At 36.8% G+C, this 24,898-nt stretch overlaps 2 protein-coding genes across 3 annotated transcripts; one reads left to right on the plus strand and one right to left on the minus strand.

Moving 5' to 3' along the window:
* Window positions 1–7,356: 7,356 nt before the first annotated feature.
* si:ch211-151h10.2 (uncharacterized protein LOC567699 homolog) lies at window positions 7,357–17,003 on the minus strand. Its single transcript, XM_048169603.1, has 9 exons — window positions 16,639–17,003; window positions 15,374–15,587; window positions 15,144–15,205; window positions 13,139–13,277; window positions 12,786–12,895; window positions 11,191–11,371; window positions 11,012–11,095; window positions 10,744–10,839; window positions 7,357–7,904 (listed from the first exon to the last, which is right to left on the minus strand). The coding sequence occupies exons 1-9, from the start codon at window positions 16,797–16,799 to the stop codon at window positions 7,599–7,601; spliced, it is 1,353 nt and encodes a 450-aa protein (XP_048025560.1). The 5' UTR covers window positions 16,800–17,003; the 3' UTR covers window positions 7,357–7,598.
* Window positions 17,004–18,190: 1,187 nt separating this feature from the next.
* On the plus strand, window positions 18,191–23,704 carry LOC125254723 (serine/threonine-protein kinase MARK1-like). Of its 2 annotated transcripts, XM_048169495.1 has the most exons (10): window positions 18,197–18,966; window positions 19,227–19,514; window positions 19,661–20,002; window positions 20,258–20,467; window positions 20,661–20,755; window positions 20,873–20,923; window positions 21,161–21,542; window positions 21,632–21,811; window positions 21,991–22,130; window positions 22,342–23,704. In XM_048169495.1, exons 1-9 carry the CDS (start codon window positions 18,936–18,938, stop codon window positions 22,122–22,124), a joined length of 1,713 nt encoding a protein of 570 aa, XP_048025452.1. In that variant the 5' UTR covers window positions 18,197–18,935; the 3' UTR covers window positions 22,125–22,130; window positions 22,342–23,704. The 2 variants fall into 2 exon arrangements, with proteins under 2 accessions (XP_048025451.1, XP_048025452.1); XM_048169494.1 differs by lacking the exon at window positions 21,991–22,130 and having other exon boundaries at window positions 18,191–18,966.
* Window positions 23,705–24,898: the final 1,194 nt, after the last annotated feature.

Genomic DNA, 24,898 nt, shown 5'->3' on the forward strand with positions numbered 1-24,898 from the left:
GTATTCACATCTGGCATCTGAGTAAAATGAATGAAGCATAATTGGAGCATTTTTTATTTGCATTGTTTCTGGTTTAATAATGAATGAGTAGAAGGTCGTGCGGAGTGGAGGGATGAAACGCTTTTGTTCAGCCGCTGCTTTGCACAAATGATCTTTATCTTCACACTTCTCATACACTCCCTCTCTCCTTCTTTCTTTCTTCCCAGTGTGTGTGTGTGCATGTAAAGTGTTGTGACAACTCCTATCCCGGAGTGCTTAAGCGCACATTCCATTCCTCCTAGCGGTCCCCCGGGTACGGCCCACCCTTTTCAATTAGAGCCGCAGTCAGAGAAAGACCAACAGGTGCAGAGGCCACAAAACAAGATGAATTAGGCACCAAGCCAATGCAGCCACTGAAACACATACAATTACACCCACACAAACACACACACACGAAACGAGTTCACACACAATTTGGACATATTTGTCACTGGTTAAGCTGCGGTTTTGAGGTTCCAGCTCTGAGATGTTACAGGCTGCTTTTCTGGCTTTCTGTTTGACACACTATCAGCTGGACTCATTCTGCATCGAGCGCATAAATATACTTGATCTCATCCTCTGTTCGAGGTCCAGTCCCATAAAAACAACATGGTTTATGTTCCTTCAACTTTTCACGCACGCTGGACTGTCATATAATGAGATGAGCAGTTTAACGGTGTGCATTACCATCCATCTTTGACTTCTGAACGGATGTTCTCTGGTCAGAGCGGACTGATGCTGGACTGTCCTGTGAACCGAACGATTGAATTTGGATCAAAAGAATTTGCCGGTTCAAAGAGAATCCAGAGGGCGGCTCAGTTTTTAGTAATAACAGACAGGGCTCTGGCAATGACCCTTCATGCCTTTTCCCCTTTTTCTGTCTAAAGATCCTAACGTTAGTCGCTTTAGCCTGGAGGAATCATGCAGAATTCATGTTTTAAAGTAAAATTAATGCAAAAAACTGACCCTTGAAATCAACACTTGAAAAAAAAAAAAAAAAAATTTAAACCTTGACAAAAAGTAGTCTTTGAGAATGTCTAAGTATAAATCCAAATCCACAACTTAATAAAACTAAGTATTTATGTCTAAAAACGCTACATAATTTATAAGCTACCTTATATAGAACTATACAGGCATCTAGTGGTTACACCATGGCATTACACAAGTTTTTCTTTTTTTACTCCCACCAGATGGCACTAATCTACCTTCAAAAAATAGGATTTTAAATGCCTTGTCTCTGTTTTAACATGGAATACTGCTTTAACTGAACGGATGACTTCTGAACGGATGTTCTCCGGTCAGAGCGGACTGATGCTGGACTGTCCTGTGAACCGAACGATTGAATTTGGATCAAAAGAATTTGCCGGTTCAAAGAGAATCCAGAGGACGGCTCAGTTTTTAGTAATAACAGACAGGGCTCTGGCAATGACCCTTCATGCCTTTTCCCCTTTTTCTGTCTAAAGATCCTAACATTAGTCGCTTTAGCCTGGAGGAATCATGCAGAATTCATGTTTTAAAGTAAAATTAATGCAAAAAACTGACCCTTGAAATCAACACTTGAAAAAAAGAAAAAAAAAAAAAAAAAAAATCTAAACCTTGACAAAAAGTAGTCTTTGAGAATGTCTAAGTATAAATCCAAATCCACAACTTAATAAAACTAAGTATTTATGTCTAAAAACGCTACATAATTTATAAGCTACCTTATATAGAACTATACAGGCATCTAGTGGTTACACCATGGCATTACATAAGTTTTTCTTTTTTACTCCCACCAGATGGCACTAATCTACCTTCAAAAAATAGGATTTTAAATGCCTTGTTTCTGTTTTAACATGGAATACTGCTTTAACTGAACGGATGACTTCTGAACGGATGTTCTCCGGTCAGAGCGGACTGATGCTGGACTGTCCTGTGAACCGAACGATTGAATTTGGATCAAAAGAATTTGCCGGTTCAAAGAGAATCCAGAGGACGGCTCAGTTTTTAGTAATAACAGACAGGGCTCTGGCAATGACCCTTCATGCCTTTTCCCCTTTTTCTGTCTAAAGATCCTAACATTAGTCGCTTTAGCCTGGAGGAATCATGCAGAATTCATGTTTTAAAGTAAAATTAATGCAAAAAACTGACCCTTGAAATCAACACTTGAAAAAAAGAAAAAAAAAAAAAAAAAAAATCTAAACCTTGACAAAAAGTAGTCTTTGAGAATGTCTAAGTATAAATCCAAATCCACAACTTAATAAAACTAAGTATTTATGTCTAAAAACGCTACATAATTTATAAGCTACCTTATATAGAACTATACAGGCATCTAGTGGTTACACCATGGCATTACATAAGTTTTTCTTTTTTTACTCCCACCAGATGGCACTAATCTACCTTCAAAAAATAGGATTTTAAATGCCTTGTTTCTGTTTTAACATGGAATACTGCTTTAACTGAACGGATGACTTCTGAACGGATGTTCTCCGGTCAGAGCGGACTGATGCTGGACTGTCCTGTGAACCGAACGATTGAATTTGGATCAAAAGAATTTGCCGGTTCAAAGAGAATCCAGAGGGCGGCTCAGTTTTTAGTAATAACAGACAGGGCTCTGGCAATGACCCTTCATGCCTTTTCCCCTTTTTCTGTCTAAAGATCCTAACGTTAGTCGCTTTAGCCTGGAGGAATCATGCAGAATTCATGTTTTAAAGTAAAATTAATGCAAAAAACTGACCCTTGAAATCAACACTTGAAAAAAAAAAAAAAAAAAATTTAAACCTTGACAAAAAGTAGTCTTTGAGAATGTCTAAGTATAAATCCAAATCCACAACTTAATAAAACTAAGTATTTATGTCTAAAAACGCTACATAATTTATAAGCTACCTTATATAGAACTATACAGGCATCTAGTGGTTACACCATGGCATTACACAAGTTTTTCTTTTTTTACTCCCACCAGATGGCACTAATCTACCTTCAAAAAATAGGATTTTAAATGCCTTGTCTCTGTTTTAACATGGAATACTGCTTTAACTGAACGGATGACTTCTGAACGGATGTTCTCCGGTCAGAGCGGACTGATGCTGGACTGTCCTGTGAACCGAACGATTGAATTTGGATCAAAAGAATTTGCCGGTTCAAAGAGAATCCAGAGGACGGCTCAGTTTTTAGTAATAACAGACAGGGCTCTGGCAATGACCCTTCATGCCTTTTCCCCTTTTTCTGTCTAAAGATCCTAACATTAGTCGCTTTAGCCTGGAGGAATCATGCAGAATTCATGTTTTAAAGTAAAATTAATGCAAAAAACTGACCCTTGAAATCAACACTTGAAAAAAGAAAAAAAAAAAAAAAAAATCTAAACCTTGACAAAAAGTAGTCTTTGAGAATGTCTAAGTATAAATCCAAATCCACAACTTAATAAAACTAAGTATTTATGTCTAAAAACGCTACATAATTTATAAGCTACCTTATATAGAACTATACAGGCATCTAGTGGTTACACCATGGCATTACATAAGTTTTTCTTTTTTTTACTCCCACCAGATGGCACTAATCTACCTTCAAAAAATAGGATTTTAAATGCCTTGTCTCTGTTTTAACATGGAATACTGCTTTAACTGAACGGATGACTTCTGAACGGATGTTCTCCGGTCAGAGCGGACTGATGCTGGACTGTCCTGTGAACCGAACGATTGAATTTGGATCAAAAGAATTTGCCGGTTCAAAGAGAATCCAGAAGGCGGCTCAGTTTTTAGTAATAACAGACAGGGCTCTGGCAATGACCCTTCATGCCTTTTCCCCTTTTTCTGTCTAAAGACCCTAACATTAGTCGCTTTAGCCTGGAGGAATCATGCAGAATTCATGTTTTAAAGTCTGAAACAGACTTTACCAGTCTGTTTCTTTACCATCTAACCAGTCCTTGAACCTTGAAAAGGGTTTTATAACTAAATGATGAACAGTCAACTATTAAAACAGCAGATCATCACTGTAATGAAAAGTATGCTTAGCAAAGGCCACGCTTTACATTTCTCTGGGCTTCAACTTTTACAATTTGATTTTTTTTTTTTTTTTTTTTTGCTTCATCGGAATGTGATGAAACTTGGTGACTTTTGTCGCATTGTCTTTGTGAACACACAAAAAAAATCATGGATATGATTCGGATATGTTAAAAGAGTCGTAAAAAAAAATTGTCACACTTAATTCCTTCGCGGTCAAAAATGACCGACATAGGAAATGAATAGGTAACACGAAAAAATACGAAAACTCAGATAAACTTTTGGTGGTACAAACTACAATGCAGCAAATGTGCAGGAAAAAGTACACAGCTACGAAAGGGTAATGCTCTAAAATGTCAAGAGTGCAAAATAGACACAGGTTTGACTGTAGTAAAATTAATGCAAAAAACTGACCCTTGAAATCAACACTTGGAAAAAAAAAAAATTTAAACCTTGCCAAAATCCAAATCCACAACTTAAAATACTAAAAATAAGTATTTATGTCTAAAAACACTAGATAATTTATAAGCTACTTTATATAGAACTATACAGGCATCTAGTGGTTACACCATGGCATTACATAAGTTTTTCTTTTTTTACTCCCACCAGATGGCACTAATCTACCTTCAAAAAATAGGTTTTAACATGGAATACTGCTTTAACTGAAATATAATTAAAAATATATTAGATTTTGTTTTTATAAATATTGCATAGTATCAGAAAATACTCTCAAAATCCAAAAATATTTTTGAACAAAAATATATTACATTTGGAAGGTATTACATTTTGATGAAATCCGATGGCTCAGTGAGGCCTGCATTGCCAGCAATGTTACTGCACCTCTCAAGATTCATAAAGGTACTAAAAACATATTTTAATCAGTTCATAACAATATCTATTGATGGCTGATTTCAAAACTCTGCTTCATGAAGCTTTGGAGCTTTACGAATCGAATCAGTGGTTCGGAGCGCAAAAGTCACATGATTTCAGCAGTTTGGCGGTTTGAGACACGATCCGAATCACTAATTCGACACAAAAGATTCCTAATGCTCCGAAGCAGTGTTTTGAAATCAATAGATATTGTTAAAAAGTCATTATTTAGTTTTTTTGGTGCACAAAAAATATTATCATAGCTTTATAATATTAAGGTAGAACCACTGAACTCACATGAACTGATTTAAATATGTTTTTAGTACCTTTATGGATCTTGAGAGAGGAAGTACCATTGCTTCCATGCAGGCCTCACTGAGCCTTTGGATTTCATCAAAAATATCTTAATTTGTGTTCTGAAGATGAATGAAGGCCTTACGAGTGTAGAACGACATGAGGGTGAGTAATTAATGACATTATGTTCATTTTTGTGTGAACTAACCCTTTAAGGCTTCCGTCACCTTTGACCGTGAAGAAGCCAAGTGTGACCCCTAAACGAAGAGGCCCAGAGGGTTAATGTTAATGTATATTTACATGAGTAAGTCATATTTACTTGTGGAACTGATTCAAATGGTTAATGATTTGAACAAACCCCTAAGTGTAAACTGCAGAATGTACACTACTGTTCAAAAGTCGAGTGATTTCGGGTCTGCTTTTATTTAATCAAAAAACAGTAATATTGTGAAATATTATTACAATTCAAAATAACTATTTTCTATTGTAATATATTATATAAAAAATATAAATATAAATATATTATTATAAATATATAATGCAAAGTCTTCAGTGTCAAATGATCCTTCAGAAATCTTTATCTATAAGGGAGGAGTAGAGTCCAAAATGAAGATTTTAACTTTTGTTGCTGGAGCAGATGTTGAAACAGATTAATGAGTGATAGAGGAACAGCTATTTCCCCATGTGGCTGAGTCTGTCTCATAGCTGTAACCTGTTGTTTTAAAAACTTTCAGACCCTAAGGTCCAGTCTACATCATACAGACTTAAATCAAATGAAAATTCCTAGTAAATCCACAAAGGCTAGTAGAGAACAAAGGAGTACCTTTGCTCTCATAAGAGAATACTCATCTCCTATTGAAATACAATGTCAGACTGTGCGTTACAGCAGCCGAGCAGATTTTCCCACTATAAAGTTGATTTGGTGGAAAAGTTTGGCGGTCATTGCCATGAGTGACAGCAGCGAAAAGAAAAAATGGCTGTAAAATCTGTATCTGGCTGAAATATAGATATTGTATCTGGCTGAATTATAGCTGTATGGAGAACAGACCGTGAAGACTGGCTTCTTTTGGTCCTCTTTACATATACTTCATCCTAAATGTTACTGGGATTAGAACTGAATTACAAATAGAATGCCAAAGGTGTCCACGCTTGTTGCCCACAACATCTTCAATTGTTTACATACAAACGCTTTAACTTACTAACCACAGAGTACATACCTTTTAGTCAAGTGCATCGTGGAAGTATGGCTATTGAAAGTCAGCTCTCGTGAGGGAGTTGGCTGTTATTTGTGATTGGATTCTGCCCTCTTGTGGTCGCATATTACATAACAGCATAAACCACCACTGCCAATAACTTTTCTGTGGCTATATCTAATCCACATTTACTGTTTGTTTCAGTTAAATGTCCATTTTGTTTCATTTGTGGTAATGTAATGAAACATGCCAAATTATGCTGACAGGCTGTCATGCAAAGAAATTATGAACTTATATGAAAAAACAAGAGAGAACCAACAAAATATTAATAATAGATTATATTGAAGTCAATGTATGCTTTTCCCTGTGAGCTTTTTGTTTTTCTATGCATTATTTTTGTAAAATAAAATAGTAAAATAAAACCTGTAGCTGTAGTTTGCCTAAAAAAACCTGTAAGATATATGCCTTGATACACTGATTCATAATGCTCCGATGCTTCCTGAAACAGTGTTTTGAAATCGGCCATCACTAAATAAGTCGTTATTTTGGTTTTTTTGGCGCACCAAAAATATTCTCGTCGCTTTATAATATTAATATTGAACCACTGTACTCACATGAACTGATTTAAATATGTTTTTAGTACCTTTATGGATCTTGAGAGAGGAAATGTCATTGCTCCCTATGGAGGCCTCACGGAGCCATCGGATTTCAACTAAAATATCTTAATTTGTGTTCCGAAGATTAACAAAGGTCTTATGGGTGTAGAACGGCATGAGGGTGAGTAACAAATGACAGAATTTTCATTTTTGGGTGAACTAACCCTTTAACCAAGTTTAATGGTTTGTTCTTCCTTCATATTTAAAATATGTTAAAAAATAAATAAAATATTTTCCTCATATTTTCATGGTTTAATTAAACTTGTAGGGTCATTATAAACAAATATCCCCTCTGGACACCACTACTGTATATATTATATGTTAATGAAAACCAATCAGTACTATATTTAATGCAATTCATGTAATGTTATTAATATTATTTTATTAATTATACATATGAAAAATATCTTATTTACACATTTTACAAGTAGAGAATCACAAGTCACAGTATGGACACAATTTAGAGAGTCCAAAAAAAGTGGACTCTCTAATATGCATAAAGTGCATAAAACATGTTGTTACACCTGCTCAACAGGCTGTCAAAAAAAAATGAAAAATACTAGGCATTAAAAAGGTCCTGTAAAAACAATCAACTACTTCGATGTCCTCCTCCTCTTCATCCCACACAGCATATGGAAGGGGGACATTTTGGAGTGGGTTTTCTGTGAGGCTTCTGGGGACTCTGGATCACTTTCTGGGTCAGAATGTGATTGCACTGCGTCCGGAGCAGCAACGTACACCGGAACAACAGGAAGAGATGACGTTGCAGAGATCTGTGCCTGATCATCTTGAGATAATCTTGTCTTTTCCTCCTCAGAAGCATTCAGGCCTCTCAAGTGGATCACAAAATTTGACGTCTGCTGTTCCAAAGACGTGAAATCCTCATGGATCTCAGAAAACTGTCACCCGGAAAGAAACAAAATGATTTACTGAACAAATCAAATCATATCAAAAGCAAAAGTATGCTCTTTCACACTAGTTTTGTCAGTTATAGTTTTGATTCAGTTATATTTTCCTCTAAACTGTTAGAATATATCCTGAAAAGTGCAGAGGGTGAACATCCCAGTATAAGTGAATCTTCATCAGAGGCTGTTATCGCCCAGCGATATGTTATAGTACAACCTACTTTACCTGCATACATACAGTATATTCACATAAAGCAATATATACCATATAGCAAATCCTGCCTGACTGAAAGTACAATTTTAACATAACAGATTTAATGGCTGTTTCATCAAAACAAATTTGTCCATGTCTAAAAATATTTATGATGCATATTGGTGATTTAGCAACATATAAAACCATGCAAGTCATTTAGCTAAATATTATTCTGAATTGGTAAACTAGCTAGCTTTTCCTAAAATGGGGCAAAGTGAGCCAAATGCTGTGGGGTAAACTGAGCCAGCGTTTTAACTTACCCCACCATAAGGCACTGAATTTAAGTTAAATCTGAAGTATAAACTGGTGTCATTTATTACGCAGCTGGTTCAGTTTATCTTTATTTTCGAGTTTATTTGATAGGAATAGTATTCAAGTACACCAAATCCTTCTCTGATACAAACCAGAGGATGTTTAATCATATATATCTTTCCACCTGTAGTCTCTAATGGCCTAATATGGTCGGCATTGCAGAAAAACTATCATGTAAAGAACCTTTTGACTAAAATCTTAGTTTCAGTGACATTTATTCATTCTTATTTAGTTTTTATTTAATTTTACTCAATAATCTCTCTGTTTAGTCTGTTTGCGGGAAGGTTACAACTTTAATGTTCAACATATTGTTTCAGAAATGCAAACAATTAAAGATATTGAAACTTCATTTGGTTGCTTTTATGTTGTTTAAGTTAAAAAAGAAAATGAATATTTGTAAAAGGAAATTTGATTATTAAATTAGTTTTTAAAAACTCCACACTTAAAAAATAGGTACATTATCTTTAAAATTTTCACATGTGTTTGATTCAGATTCAGTTAGATGGTCGGTTTACACCCACCTACTGAGTCGGATCAACTTACCCCTAACCTGGGGTAAATTGAGCAACAGGAACACTTTTTTTAATAAGAAGCCATATGTTTAGAACCATTTGTTATAGACGCATTCTTATCATTTAAAATGATAGGAAACATCCTGAAACTACTTAAGATACTTTCATTATACTTCTGCCTCATTTTCCCTTATCTTGAGGACCACATAAGTAAAAAAACGGCTCATCTTACCCTACTCTCCCCTATGGGTTACTAATATATTTGTCATTTTTTGCTGTCCAGCACTTTGCAACAACACAACCTTGTTTCTGCAGTAACTTTCAGTATGCTTCCTATAACAATGTCTGACGTTTACATTTGACATGGCGTGAAAAAGTGACATAAACCACGCAAAATCCGATCAGAGGAGTTCAGAAATGTGATTCAAATAGGACTTCAAACCACATATGAATGTAGCTCAAAACGGATTTTTAAAAGTCACATTTTATGTGATTTTTTGCCATTCACACTTGCTAAATCTAATCGGATTTCAATCGGATATGCACAAAAATGCTCCACATTCCACCCAGATATAAACACTGCTGTGGGTTAATAAAGATTTGACGGATGAACTCTTGTCGTGTCAAAAGTAAGACTTTTCAGTTTAATGGACATCTTTGACATAACTCTGGTTAGTGTCGCACAAGGAGGGCAAGACACAAAAGGTCATTGCAAAAGAGGCTGGCTGTTCACAGAGCTCTGTGTCCAAGCACATTAAAAGAGAGGCGAAGGGAAGGAAAAGATGTGGTAGAAAAAAGTGTACAAGCAATAGGGATAACCACACCCTGGAGAGGATTGTGAAACAAAACCCATTCAAAAATGTGGGGGAGATTCACAAAGAGTGGACTGCAGCTGGAGTCAGTGCTTCAAGAACCACTACGCACAGACGTATGCAAGACATGGGTTTCAGCTGTCGCATTCCTTGTGTCAAGCCACTCTTGAACAACAGACAGCGTCAGAAGCGTCTAAAGACAAAAAGGACTGGACTGCTGCTGGGTGGTCCAAAGTTATGTTTTCTGATGAAAGTAAATTTTGCATTTTCTTTTGGAAATCAGGGTCCCAGAGTCTGGAGGAAGAGAGGAGAGGCACACAATCCACATTGCTTGAGATCCAGTGTAAAGTTTCCACAGTCAGTGATGGTTTGGGGTGCCATGTCATCTGCTGGTGTTGGTCCACTGTGTTTTCTGAGGTCCAAGGTCAACGCAGCCATATACCAGGAAGTTTTAGAGCACTTCATGCTTCCTGCTGCTGACCAACTTTATGGAGATACAGATTTCATTTTCCAACAGGACTTGGCACCTGCACACAGTGCCAAAGCTAACAGTACCTGGTTTAAGGACCATGGTATCCCTGTTCTTAATTGGCCAGCAAACTCGCCTGACCTTAACCCCATAGAAAATCGATAGGGTTAAGTTTATTTATTGTGTGTCTTTATTTGTGTCGTTTGTGTTTCAGAGCCTGTTCGCAGAACAAACTTTTTGATGATATTCTAATTATATGACCAGCACCTGTACTATAGCAAATCTGAACTGCTGGATTGCCTGTCATTGCAAAATGTAAACTATATAATTGGCCAGCTTTAATCTGTGAAATGTGACTATAAGGCATGAATATATTAAGATATTATAAACATTAACATCATGATTTATTTAACGCTATATAAATAAATTTGACTTGACTATCTGAGGCTGTCGTTATCTGTGAATGTCTTCATACCAGATCAGTGCTGGACTGTAATAATTCTTTGGTCCATTTAGAGTCGACGGTGGTACCAACAGTCTCGGCCAGACCCTGATGGCTGCTGCGAAGTGCCTGAGGAAGAGCAACCAGCAAAACCACACTTCATTTCAGACTTTATAATACGAAAGTTGCTGTGTTTGCAATGTATACTTGTCTTGCTATACCTATTTCTGAAAATATCTTCATAAATACATTAAAACCTGTAAAATTATTCAAAAAGGACTATATAAATGTGTGTATTGACCTGTAAAAGGTTTATATTGGTTTCCAGCTGAGTCCGGCACTGTTGGACTTTGCTTTTGAACTGACCGAGTTCTGCGAACAGGCTCTGAAACACAAACGACACAAATAAAGACACACATATCAGTAAACATTCATCACAGACGGTCACTATAAGATTGTATATGGCAAGACATGTGTCACCTCAGTGTCTGTGAGGACGGCGTGAGGGTTGTGTGCTTCCTGTGTGCTGTCAGGGCTCAGAGTCACTCTGGTGTGTAACTCCTCCAGCAGAGCCCAGCGCTTCTGTAAAGAGCTCTGAACCGCACACACACTCGCCTCACACTCCCGCTGAACCTGCAGCAGAGAACGCAGAGAGCTCATCCTGACAGACACAGAGAACACGAGCATTAGAAACCATTAGAAAACCCAAACGCAACAATACAACACCGTAACATCATTAAATGCACTTCTATCTGGCCATGAAAAGACAATTATCGGTTCACAACAAACAGCTACCCAGAAAACAGTTCAGAAAAAAAGAAAGTCGTTTTTGCCAAATATGATAAACATGTTGGATGTTTTGGACTTTTTATCATTCAAGTAGATATTGATTGAGAGAATGAACAAAGCTGAAATCTAAAGGGTGACTTTAAAATCGGGTTTCGATTTGTGTAACATTTTTAGTTGCTATACCTCCTATAATTCCAGTTGTGTATGTCATAGATATAATGACTTTGCTATTATTCTACTGTGTGGAAAATAGTCATAATAAAAAATGAGTAGGTGTGTCTGAACATTTGTCATTAGCTTTGGCAATACAAGTGTACAGTGCCTTGTGAAAAAAAGAAGTGCCTACTTTTAAAAAGAGTACTTATTATAGAAATAATATGCTTTAAAAGAATATACTTCAGTGCGAATTTAAAAAATAATGTGACGTTATTACATACGGCTTTTTAGGTCATGACAGTGTTCTCTTTTTAAGTACACTTAAGTACAAGCCGTTCATCTTCAGAACACAAATGAAGATCTTTTTGATGAAATCTGACAGATTTCAGAAGCTCAAACATGCAGCATAACACACTAGAATAAACCTCATTGGTTCTCATACGTCAGCTTCCATTTACCACAACTGATGTGCGAGTTCAATGTTCATCAATGTTTATATATGAATAAAAGCCTAAATTAAATCTGTTCAATGTATAAAGCGACTGAGTCTCTTCAGAAAACGCTCGATTCATGTGGATTAGTTTTACGATCTCTTTATGAACTTTTTGAAGCGTCAAAGTGGTAGTTGCGTAGACTGTCAATGGAGGGACAGAAATCAGATTTCATCAAAAATATCTTAAATTGTGTTCTAAAGATGAACGGAAGACTTACGGGTTTGGAACGACATGAGGGTGAGTAATTAATGACAGAATTTTCATTTTTGGGAGAACTAACTCTTTAAGTGCCGTTTATTTCTGTTAGTATTATATAATCTGCAAGTTCCATTTTTTTTAAAATATACTTTTAAGATTTGAAGTACACTGCAGTAGTATTTTGAAGTTCACATTGCAATTAAGCACACTTTTTTTTATTTCTCTGAGTTATTTCTCATAACCATTAAAATGAAAGCATGTTTCTTCGCATGTCAGTTTGCTGTCTGAAATCATACATAACAGGACAGGGTGTGAGACATTTTAGGTGGAGTTCAAACATAGAAACAGCCACTCACATTGAAGTCTGAACAGTTTGTGACAATAGGTAAATATTTGTCATATCTGTGTATGTAGATAAGGTTCATCTGTACAGCTCACCTGTCCTGCAGGTAAAAGCGTATATGTTTAACTCTGTCTTGAAGTGCACATTTGTCCTTTTTCTCCTTCTCTTCCTCATAGCCACTCCTGCTTAGACTCCGAGACACTGCCTGAAATCAAAAAGACAAAAATGACTGGTATGTATAAACGCCACTAATTCATGTTTAGCAGGATCAACAAGAGCAGTCTGTTTCCAACGGCAACATGATTAGAAATATGCAACGAGTTCAACATGACAGCATAATGACTGCTGACACTTTCCATTAATGACAGTGTTCATTCTGACAGAAAGTAAGGATGGGCCTATTATGGTTCAAATGTGTCAATGCACCACCCATCCTCATGAGACAAACCTCTAGTCTGGTGAGAAGGCCTCGTATGTGGGGCTCGCTGGGGTCCGGCAGGGGCTCATGGAGGAGGGACACCGCTAAACCATCCGCTAGAACATTAACCTGGGATTCAAGATGACCTGCATCCTGCTGTGGATTTATACTGATACAAATAAGATAAATGAAATGAATGGTTTTAAACCATAGGAAGACAAAAAATAAAAAAAACATACTTTCCTATTGTAGGTGAAAAACAGTAGGCTATGTGAAAAGAGTAGCAGTCTAAATTCTGGAGTAGTAGTCTAAATTCACAGTACTCATAGGCAAAAAGTACCCGGATGACGTGGATTGTGCTTACAACACTATCCCATGGGGAGAGGATTTGTGAATGGCAGTGAAGCGATGCAACTGATGCTGGTAGATCACATGATAATGACAACATAGTGAATGTAGTATGTCTGGATTACATTCATACTATATAGAACATACTTTTTAGCAGTCGTGAAGTAATTACTTATTCAAAACAAGTACATACTCTAGAGAGCATGCAATTTCGGACGCAGCCAGCATTGTGTTTTATTTTGAAATCTAGTTTTTAGGGTTTGATTAAAGGAATTTCCTGGGTTCAGTACATGTTAAATGTGCAAAAATAAATAAATAATTTGTATTATAATACTAAAGCCAGAAGAACTAAACATTATTTGTTACCATGGGACCACTGAATTTAGGCCTGTTAACTATAACGATAACTATATTAGCATCTACACCAGTTTTTTCATCTGCCACTTTAAATGCTCGAGATCTCTAAAGCAGGATGGATTCTAATTGGCTGTCATTGTTTTATTGATCATCAGCTGGAAAAAAAACTTTATATTACAGTGCCATAGTTACACGTTACTACATGTACTTACTTTAGTAATAACAGTAAATGATGCATAATTACAAGTAATTACAAGTAACTACCCCTAACTGTAACTCTATAGTAAGTACATTTAGTTAATTAATAGTACTCAGTACTTATTTGAGTAATTACAATGTAACTACAGCACTATAAAATAAAGTAACCAAAAATTGTTTCTCTGTGCTATTATCATTATAGTTGTGATACGGAGTCTGCAATTATTTTATACTTAGAATGATTTTTGGAGCTTTATCTTTATCATTATAGTTATCGTCCTTGGTGAGAATTGTAAGAACAATGATACATACTTCTAAAGCATTTATTAATCTTAGTTAATGTTAATATCAACACTAATACATTATTAAAATCAGAAGTTGTCTTGTTAATATTATTTAATGGACCTTAACTGACATGAAATAACAATGAATGTATATTTTCACTAAACAAAGTTAATAAAGATTTTAAAATACAGTAACAAATGTACAGATCATTGTTGGGTAATGTTAGTAAATGCATCATTAATGTTAACTTACGGTACCTTATTGTAAAGTGTTACCAACTTATAGGCCTATTGAACCCATAAAATTCCTCTTTTATTGCAATGATTTTAAACTGCTTGAAACATTATTGAAACATTTATTCTTGAAATTTTTGTAACTTTTTCCATTTAGGGTCATGAATGTGAGTGCAAAGTATTGACACGTAGATGTTTTTTAGAAAGGCTATAAAAAAAAAGAAGAAAAAAAAGCTTTATTTGTAGCTTGACTAAAATATGAGATCCATGTGAAACTTATGAAATTCAACACTTGAATCATCTCTGAATCATCCAAGGAGAATTTGCTGTTTCTTGTTTTATTTTATGTCTGTGCAGCTAATTTTGAACATATAAATATGTAGTTCAAACTGACTCCTATCACAAAGAAAGAAACTATTTTAACACAGTAGGAGTTAATAATTTCTAATATTTTATATTTTTTAGTCCCTGACAAGCTACAATAGGGTTTTTTTTTGTAAAAGCAGTGTTTAATTGCATGGAAACCAGTGGGTGTCAATTTAACCCCCAACACAAACTGTGCAATTAATCTGGATATTTGGTATGTGACATGTACAGGATTAGGTCTCTCTCACCTGGCCTGCTGTTGGTTTTCAGCAGTTTTTCTCACTATCACGTCACCATTGTATGGGAGATGCTGAGAAAATCACACATACAAATACAGAAATATTTATTTACATGACAATTTCATTTGTAGACACTAATAAGCTGGCAAAAGATGCAAAACTAAAAACACTATTGCTTTGAAGCACATTTGAAATTCCTCTAGATCTAACAGCTGAAATAAATTCAACAGTAGACTGACCTGCTTTACTTTCTGCCCATTACAGAGCAGGAAGCGGAAGGCTAAAGCACAAAGAGCCATCGCTGCACACAGCAGCCCGGCGAGGAGCAGTCGACCCGCGGCTTCAGTCAGACTGACGGACGGGTGCAGAGGAGACTCCTCCAGAACAACCAACCACACGGCTGCTATCGGAACCAGACGCTGACTCCATTTCGGCCAGTTTCTCCAATGCAGTCTGACAGGAAGAGTGAATCATAATATTAGTACAGTTGGCTAAACCAAAGGAATTTGTGAGTGATGTTTGCCCATGCAATATTCATTGCCACATTAGGGTCTTGTGGTGGTTGCCAGGGAGTTGCTATGTTGACATGTGGTTGCATACTGGCAAGTCTATGATATTCTCGTCTGTAGATAGGACTCAGGTCCTTCCTTTAATATAAGTGGGATTTTTTGGCCTGTTTTATTATCTGTTTTAACTCTTACAATTTTGGAACCCCATTGATTTTAATTGAGTAGATGGAAGGGGAAAAAAACAGGCATCTTCTTCCGAATTTTTATTTTTGGTTGAACTGTCCCTTTAAGGGAATCACTCACTATAGAAGCACTTGTAGTCAGTAACTCTCTGCCAAAGCATCATGTGTATGTATGTACAGTAGTTACAGTATAAGAACTGAGAGTCTGAAGCTCTTTTCCCTTGAGAAAAAGAAATACACGTGAGCATACTTTAAAAAAGAATAATTATTATGAAAATAATATATTTTAAAAGAATATACTTGTGTAAACTGAATGTAATGTTTTCAGACACTTAATGATGTTATTATGCAATTAAATTAAAAATGTATTATTTCAATTTATATTAAATGCAGTTAGTTGAGCTTAAGAGTGCTTTTTATGTTAAACTAAAATACACATTTGTAATAAAGAAGTTGCAATTTAGTACATTTAAAATATATTAACTTTCAAATGTAACAAAAAACACTAGTTAAAATCATAATCAATACTTCACATGTGCTTTAGTATGTTAGTCAACACATCAAAATAAGTTCTTGACAAAAGATTATTAAAACAATGTACTTTATAGTAAAACTTTAACATTACTACAAAGTGCACTTTTTCAAAGTGTACTTAAGTATGTTAAGTCATAAAAGCGGACTCTCTTTAAGTGCATTTAAAGGGCTAGTTCACTCAAAAATGAAAATTCAGAACTGAAGAACACTACAATGCACATTCAATACATTTAAGCACACTTCTGTTTCACAATGGTTAACCCACTCTCAAACACCAACCTCATCCATCTGCTCCCTCTTCCAGCTCTCTTCTCCACCTCACGTTTGATCATTCCCTCCGACATCTCTTTCTCCTCCTCCCTTCCATCCTGTCCTCCTCTGCCTCGAGTCCTGCTCCGCTTCCAGCAGCTCCACACATGCCCAGAGCTCAGCTGAGGCATGTATCCTCATGGACGCCCTGCGTGAAGTGTTTGGGTTGCTCAAATCATGCCGTGGAGAACAAATGCTGGATTTTCCAGTTGTGCCAGTCTGACCAGCAGGCTTAATTCATCAAACATTAATGTTTATTGTTTTCCTTGTCGTGTTGTACCAAGAGTATGTGAGGAATGTGGTGTGGTGAGGGAAGTTGTTGAGGCATTTCCCAACACACCTGTGCCAGCTGCCACCGCTCCCACCTCAAATACATATACAAAATACATATCATTATGTCACGATACAAAATATAAAGCAGGTGCCCAGTAAGAGCAGCATGATCACCGTGAAAAACCAAAAGTTAATAGTACTGAATGTGCAATTTTAGTGTAGTTAAAATCTTAAAAGTATATTTTAATAAAATTGTAGCTTACCTGCAGATAATATAATAAATAAAAGGCCACTTATGTTTACTTAAAGAAAGCACACTTTCATGACTGTTTCTTAAAAGTGCACTTTGTAATATTACAGTAGTTTACCATAAGCTTGTCAGTACATTCAACAGACACTTTAACCATATTTACAACAGATAGGCTATATTATGAAATCACATATACTTAGAGGGATAGTTCATCCAAAAATTTTAATTTTGTCATTAATTATTCACTCACAAGTTTTTCCAAACCTGTATGAGTTTCTTTCTTCCATTGAACACAGAAGAAGATATTACAAAGAATGTTGGTAACCAGACAGTTGATGGCACCCATTGACTTCCATAGTAGGAAAAAGAAAACATGGAAGTCAATGGGTGCCGTCAACTGTCTGGTTACCAACATTCTTTGTAATATCTTCTTCTGTGTTCAATGGAAGAAAGAAACTCATACAGGTTTGAAACAACATGAGGATGAGTACATGATGACAGTATTTTCATATTTGGGTGAACTATCCCTTTAAGTCCTACTTAAGTGGGTCAACCCTGTTGAAAAAGCGAGCATATGTCAGTTAGGTATGTTTTGATGCATGGAAGGTGTTTGAGCTGGTTTATGCTGGTTACTAAAATATAAATTAGTATGATGGTGAGATCATCGTGTTTAACCAGAAGCAGCCCTTCGATCGTCTCAGAGTAATATTGCAGAAGACATGCAAAGATAAGTACAAACATTTATAGTTAAAAGATTCTAAACTTTGATCCATATCGTTGCTGTCGTGCAGAAATCTCGTAATGTCGTTTTTTTCTTCATAAATCATTAGGTCACCTTTTACTCTGGGTTTTGAAATTTTTAACCAATAAAAAAAAAGTACTAAAAAGATCTCGTGACTAAACCTCGTAACTCCATTGGCTCTTCAAACTGTCAGTCAAACATCTCCACACGCTTCATGAATGAATATTTTATTTACTGTTTTATTTTATTTACTGTGTTTTGCTGTCCATAAAGTCAAGTTAATCACGTCATTCTGAGTTTTCATTTTATTAACATAATAAAGTTCAGCATTTCAGTCCTAATCAACGACTCTAGGATCCATATTAGACTATAAGTGCCTTTTATTATTCAATTATGATAATGATGGTTTTGGACCAAAATAATTCCCCGGATTATAATAAGAATAATAACTGTTTCGAAAGAATAAATCTCATATGTATTAAATAAAACGTCAAAATTAAGTTAGTAAAAGTATTCAATAAATTGATTATTGTTTAGATTCGATGTGCGCTCACGCGCTCTGCTCACACACGTGACTTCAGGTGTGCGTGCATATGAGCATTCAAATGTTAGTTGCTATAGCGACGCGTGTTATGAATTCTGTCTGCATATATACACACTGGAACCGGATCGCATATGTTGATGATTGAGAGGCGAAGCGATTTCAGAGACTTTTGCATTTCTTGAGATTGTGAAGCTGTTCGGAGGATTGCTGAGAGGAGACTTTTATTCTAGAAGGAGAGCGGAGGAGATTTCTTTTACATAGTTTTATTTATTTCAAAAGACTTGATATTATTTCTGAGGACACTTTTATTTTATTGTTCTTTTTATTGTAGGAGTTTCATTTAATTATTTTATTTTAGCTTTTTTTTTTTTTTTTTTGGAGGATTATTCCTGATTTCATTCTTTTTATATATATATTGTATTTTGTAAGTTATTGTTTTTATTGCCGTTTGGAAGAGGATGTCGACGTCTCACGGCGGTGAAAGAGGAGGTGAGGGCTTTAGTTTTTCATCCGTTCATGGTGTGTTATGGTATGATGTTGTACAATGATTTACTAAATGAATGTGAAGAAACTTGTGCGAGGGAACCCATTTGATCCCCTAATTTTCCCAGCTAAGTGATCACAAGTATTTGATTCCTTGCATATGAAGTAAACTCTTCAATTTGAGTAACTATAGTACCAAGACACTGATGTTGATTATTGATTATTAATAAAACATGACTAACTATGTGATGTCTGAAATATTCCAGCCTCAGGCCGCTCCAGATCCAGGAGAGCTGCTTCCTCTCAGACGGCTGGTCAGGAGGTTTGGAGACCTGGTTCTGATGACCGCGTTCAGGATCCGCTGCCAGACCCGACCCAGACACTGAGCCAGGAGGTATCTGGATATTCAACACCTCTGCCGTCAGAGTTTTCTGTTTTTGTGTCCACAGGTCAGGATCACGGGAGGAGGAAGTGGCAGAGCGGCAGCCAGCAGAGCCCAGATGATGGACGTCCGTCCACTCCATTTAAAAGACTTGATAAACGCTCTCACAGAGGTCAGAACAGGCTTTTATTAAACGAGTTATGGCTCAGTTAATAAATGATTTATTACTGAAAGAAGAAAGTTAACAATTTGATGTGACCACTGACACTGATCATTGATATTATTAAAAAACAGTTTTTGATGTTTGAAATATTCCAGCCTCCGGCCGCTCCGGATCCACTCAGACAGATTCTTCACCGGACGTCATGTCCGCATCATGTCTGTCCCTCTCTGAGGACAATGTAGAGAGGCGCTCATGCAGAGAGTTGTTGAGCCTCAGCAGCAGAGGCTCGTACAGCGTCATATGGAGGTGGAGTGGTGATGGATCAGATCGCCCAAACCAACAGGGCAACCGGCGTTTGTCCAGGTCCGACAGCCTCGAGGAGTGGATGTGCCCTCCGCTGCCGGGTCAAGTTCCTGTCGGGCCGCCAGAGACTTCAAATGGCCGAACTGCTCGGGGTGCCGTGGAGGAGGCTTCTCCTGTGAACAAGAGCTCAACAGGTGAGACTGAAATAAGGCTGGCCGCTGTAAAGTGTACAGATAGAGATTCTGCTGTTTCATGCATAAGACTGCTTCAGGTTTTTAACACGTTAATGTTCGGTCACATTTACTGTTGCTCAGCAAAATTTACCTACTTTTGATTTGTAACATTACAGAGTTTAACAGTAAAATGTAAGTTATGTCATCATATCATTGTTTAATTTGAGGTCAGAGATGTTTCTAATAGTCGTTTTCAATTGTTTTTCTTCATTTCAGAAAAACCTAAACCAAAACGTCGGAAGAGGAAAGGATTTGGTTCTTTCTTCCGGAGGCTGTGGAAGGCTATGAAGAGTCCTTTCGGCTGCTGTTTCCACAGTAGTGCTGTGGATGTTGTGGAGCCTTTTGTCCTTCCAGCAGATCTGGAGTCAGAGCCTGATCCTGAACCGTCACCTGCTCCAGATCGCTCCGCCGTCAAGACAAATAACGGTAAATCGCCAGGCATTATTTCTCCAATGTTATGTCGTCTTGTTTTCCACTAAAAATATCTTAAGGCTTGTTTTCAGAGAATATTAATGTTATTTTTCCCATATTAATATTATTTTCTCGACACAACCAGCACTGATATTTTTCAAATGAAACAAAGGATCTATCAAGCTCATATTTTTCTGTTTGTTTTCAGAGCCCTTTGAGTCTCTCTACAACGCGGGAGAGATGATTGGATCTGGAGGATTTGGCAGGGTGTACGAAGGAACACGCAAATTTGACGCCAAAAAGGTAAATCTTACCGAACTGTACAAACGTGTTGCTCTTGCATGCGTCAAAACATATTTAAAACATTTAAGAGATGGTTTAATACTTAGATCAATTTGTCTGTTTTTTTTTTTTTCTCAGGTTGCCATCAAACGGATTCGCAAGACTGACAACAACTGTTACCTTGATATCGTAAGTTGGCCAAAACCTGAATGTGTATTTAGTTGTTTAAGTGCAGATTACTGTAGTTAATACACCTGTAGGAAGCATTAGGTGTAAATGTAACAGACAAATAAGCCCAGAAACACCAAATGACCAAAAAGACTCTGTTGAACACATCTGAAAAGATCAAAGAAAAGTCCATTTAAAAATGATACGTTTTCTTCAGATTTTTACCCAGCTAACCTTCTGTCTACTGCTTTTCTCTAGCCTGGGCATCCCGAACCTCTCGTTACAGAAGTGGCGCTGCTGCTGATGATGAGGCGAGAACCCATCAGCCCCTACATCATACAACTATACGAGTGGTTTGAACATCCTCGAAAATTCACTCTGGTCATGGAGTTCCCTGAACCCTGCGAGAGCTTGCTGGACTTCATCGTTCGTCATCCTCAACTGGACGAAACAACAGCACGGGTCATCATGCCACAGGCCGTGCTGGCAGTACAACACTGCATCGAGCACGGTGTTTTTCATAATGACGTCCATGCGCAGAACTTCCTGTTGAAGAAAAACACGTTGGAGCTCAAGCTGATAGACTTTGGCTGCGGTCAGCTGTTTAGCAGCGATGGCTACGAGAGGGACCTATACCGTGGTGAGCGTTTTGGGAGTGAATGTAGTGAACTTACTGATTATTTGATGCTTTTAAAAAAGCTCAACAATGTCCAAATGTCTTTCTTACAGGAGTGCTGTATTACTGCCCACCTGAAGCCTTGACAGACCCTCGATTCCATGCCGTCCCAGCGAATGTCTGGTCTCTAGGAGTGTTGCTCTATGAGATGGTGAACGCATGCTCTCCTTTTCAGGACAGAGTGGAAATCACACGAGCCGAAGTCACATTTCAGAACTCCAGCTTATCCAAAGGTGAGGGAATAATATTGAGAACAATAAACACACACACATAAAGCAAAAGGCTCTGCACAGTTAAAGGTGAAGTGTGGAACATTTTACATGACATTAATCATGTTTCAGGTGCTGTTTTCATAGATGCCAAGTCACATGGTCATGACTAACCAGCTCTCTCCTTATTAAAATGTGCACAGAATGCAGAGATCTGATTAGCCAGTGCCTAACCCGGGATCCCACTAAACGGCCGACGACAGAGCAGATGTTACAACACAAATGGATTAGAAATGATGTAGATTGGAGAGGTTCAGGAGATTCACTCGATCAGTGATTACAGGTGTGAGGAAGTGTAACAGACAGAGTAGATTATTATCATTTGCCTTCAATTCTGGATTGTTTCTAGTGAGATTTTCAGATTTCAGATCAGATCACATTAATAAACAGGAAAATAACAGAGTCAGTGATGCAAACAGAATTCAGTTCTGTTGTAAATCAGCTCTAAAATCATTCATGAGTTGACTTGTTCATTTAATCTTTGTATTGGATAGGAAATAACAGACTTGCTGTCCTCGGTGGAGGGCTCCAACTCGAGACTCGACTGAAGCCTGAAGTCCAACCCCAACCTGACAGGAACTCAGAGCCGCCGCACCAGAGACTCAGAGCCTGTCCACGTCTGAGAAGAACTTGAGAGACGACGAGACTGGAGAGAATCATCAAGTCATCACAGACACATTTACTTTGTTTTTAAACGTCAAGACGAGTCATGTTTATTTATATAGTTCTTTATGTATGACCCAATCTGTTTATGACTGTTTATGTATATATGTATATAAAATTTCTATATGACCCCTTTGAATAAATGTTTTTAGTTGCATAAATGCTACATGGCTGCAAACTTGAGTGCATTGTAGAGCCTGTCTAAAACACAACCCTACTCTAAATGAGACTATAAATGGACAATCATAATAATAATAATAATTTGGTGCACTATCCACTATTCATGTATTAGAAAGATTTAGGTCAATCTTGAAGCTTATAGGAATAGTTACCTAAAAACACAAAGTTCTGTCATGAAACTCTAGATGGCTGATTGGTCCTGAAGTCAGTCTTCTAGCAATCACATCATTCTCTTTAGGGCACAGCTGATTGGTTCCTGCTCTATCAGTAGCCAATGAGTTCGCTTGCTCAACCTTCTAGTGCTTTGATAGCATTTGCTGTAGTTGCGGCGCGCTTTGAGAAACCCTCCACCTTCCCCAGCTCCACCTGTATAGATCTGCTATGGGTAATTCATGAATGCAATACTGAATGTCTGTTTATTTCCTGAACTTGCTTTCCAGCAGCAATAACAGCAGCAGCAGATCTATTCCACCAAGACCAAACATATCAACATTGTCATATATCCATTACCATGAAAAACACACTGAAAGTTGTCGTGACAGAAATTTTATCATCTAGAAAAAATCCATCTATTATTGTCAAACTGAACTTAAAGGTGCTCTAAGCGATCCTGGGTGGAGTAACTTCCTGTTGACGTTCCAAGTGTTATCAAACAAAAGAGAGGCTAGCTAGACCCTCCCTCCTCCTCCTCCTCCTCCTCCTCCTCCCCTCCGTGCTTCCTGAAACAGTCATGAACGCGCATTTAAAATCATTCTTGTCGGTTATTGGCTGGAGCATGTTTATTATGTTTTGTGGTCCAGGCTGTACCAGTTTGTTTTTTCATGTGCCATCAACATGTGTGCAGTAGAGGGTTAAGTATATTGTACTTGCTATTATACAGTGTGTAAATATGTATATGATTTCTGAAGGATCATGTGGCACTGAAGACTGGCTGATGAAAATTCACATTTGCATCACAGAAACAAATTATACTTGAAAATATATTAAAATAAAAAAATATTATTTAAAATTGTATTCATATTGCACAATATAACTGTTTTTTCTGTATTTTGAGCATAAGAGACTTCTTTCAAAACCATTACAAATATAATGTTTCCAGACTTTTGACCGGTACTGTAGTCTATATACATTCACTGCTCAAGGGGACATTCTACCAGAAACGTACATTTTCACTTGGGGAAAAAAATATCTTATTCTTAAATCTGAACATTGAGTCATATAGAGGACGTTACACTATGAGAAACACATATCGTGCCATCTCAGCATGTTTTTATGATTGAATAAAATACATTTTTATACGCATTTCACCCTTAAAATGTCAGGCCCCGTCACAGACAAATTTGTATATGTTAGAATGGTTTCATAATAAATAGCATTTTCTTTTTGGTCACATGTCCCTGATTGTATCTAACATGATTTTGTCATTTTTATAAGAAATAAAAGCAACTTTTCGGTCAACCGTTGTACACAAAGTCACAGAATACCCGCCAGGCACTCATATATTTTTAAAAAAAAACTACCTTTACATAGGAGATTTTTACAAAAACATAGTAGTGGATATATACCCCCAACTTCATCTAAACAGTTTAAGAGATCAATTCATCAATATTTCCTCAAATACTACATTTTTATATCATACCTCAATACCTCATTTCCTAGGTATTAATGTAGATATTACCATGGTATCACTGTTATTACCAAGCTGCAATATGAAGTGAAATATCATTATATACAATATACAAAGTGCAACCTCAAAAGCAGTGCTAGGTAAAAGAGGGACAAAATTAAAAAAAAAAAAAAAAATTGTAGATGAGCATAAAAACCTTCAAATTTACAGTGTAATGTCTATTTATTCAAATAATATTTTGCTATGGCATGCATTAAATACATATTGTATGCAATAAATGTAATAAAAAGAACAATGCCATTCATTTGTCAGGCGCTGTCACAGGAATGTGACGGGACTGATGTGACAGGACCTGATGGTCGCCATTTTAAACTGCCATTACTCAGGCTGCTAGCATGCTATCTTAAAAACTGCTAACATGCAAGCAAGCAATTTCAGTTACCTTTTTAGACATGTTTTGGATTTAAAAAATGTCATTATTTTCTGGGATATTTTACCGTGACAGGGCCTGACAACTTTAGCTCGTCCTCCTCAAAAAAGACATACAAAAACAAGCTTAAAATCATAAAATTCAATGATAG

Source organism: Megalobrama amblycephala, linkage group LG19 (assembly GCF_018812025.1).
Source record: "Megalobrama amblycephala isolate DHTTF-2021 linkage group LG19, ASM1881202v1, whole genome shotgun sequence".
In the NCBI taxonomy this organism is placed as follows: domain Eukaryota; kingdom Metazoa; phylum Chordata; class Actinopteri; order Cypriniformes; family Xenocyprididae; genus Megalobrama; species Megalobrama amblycephala.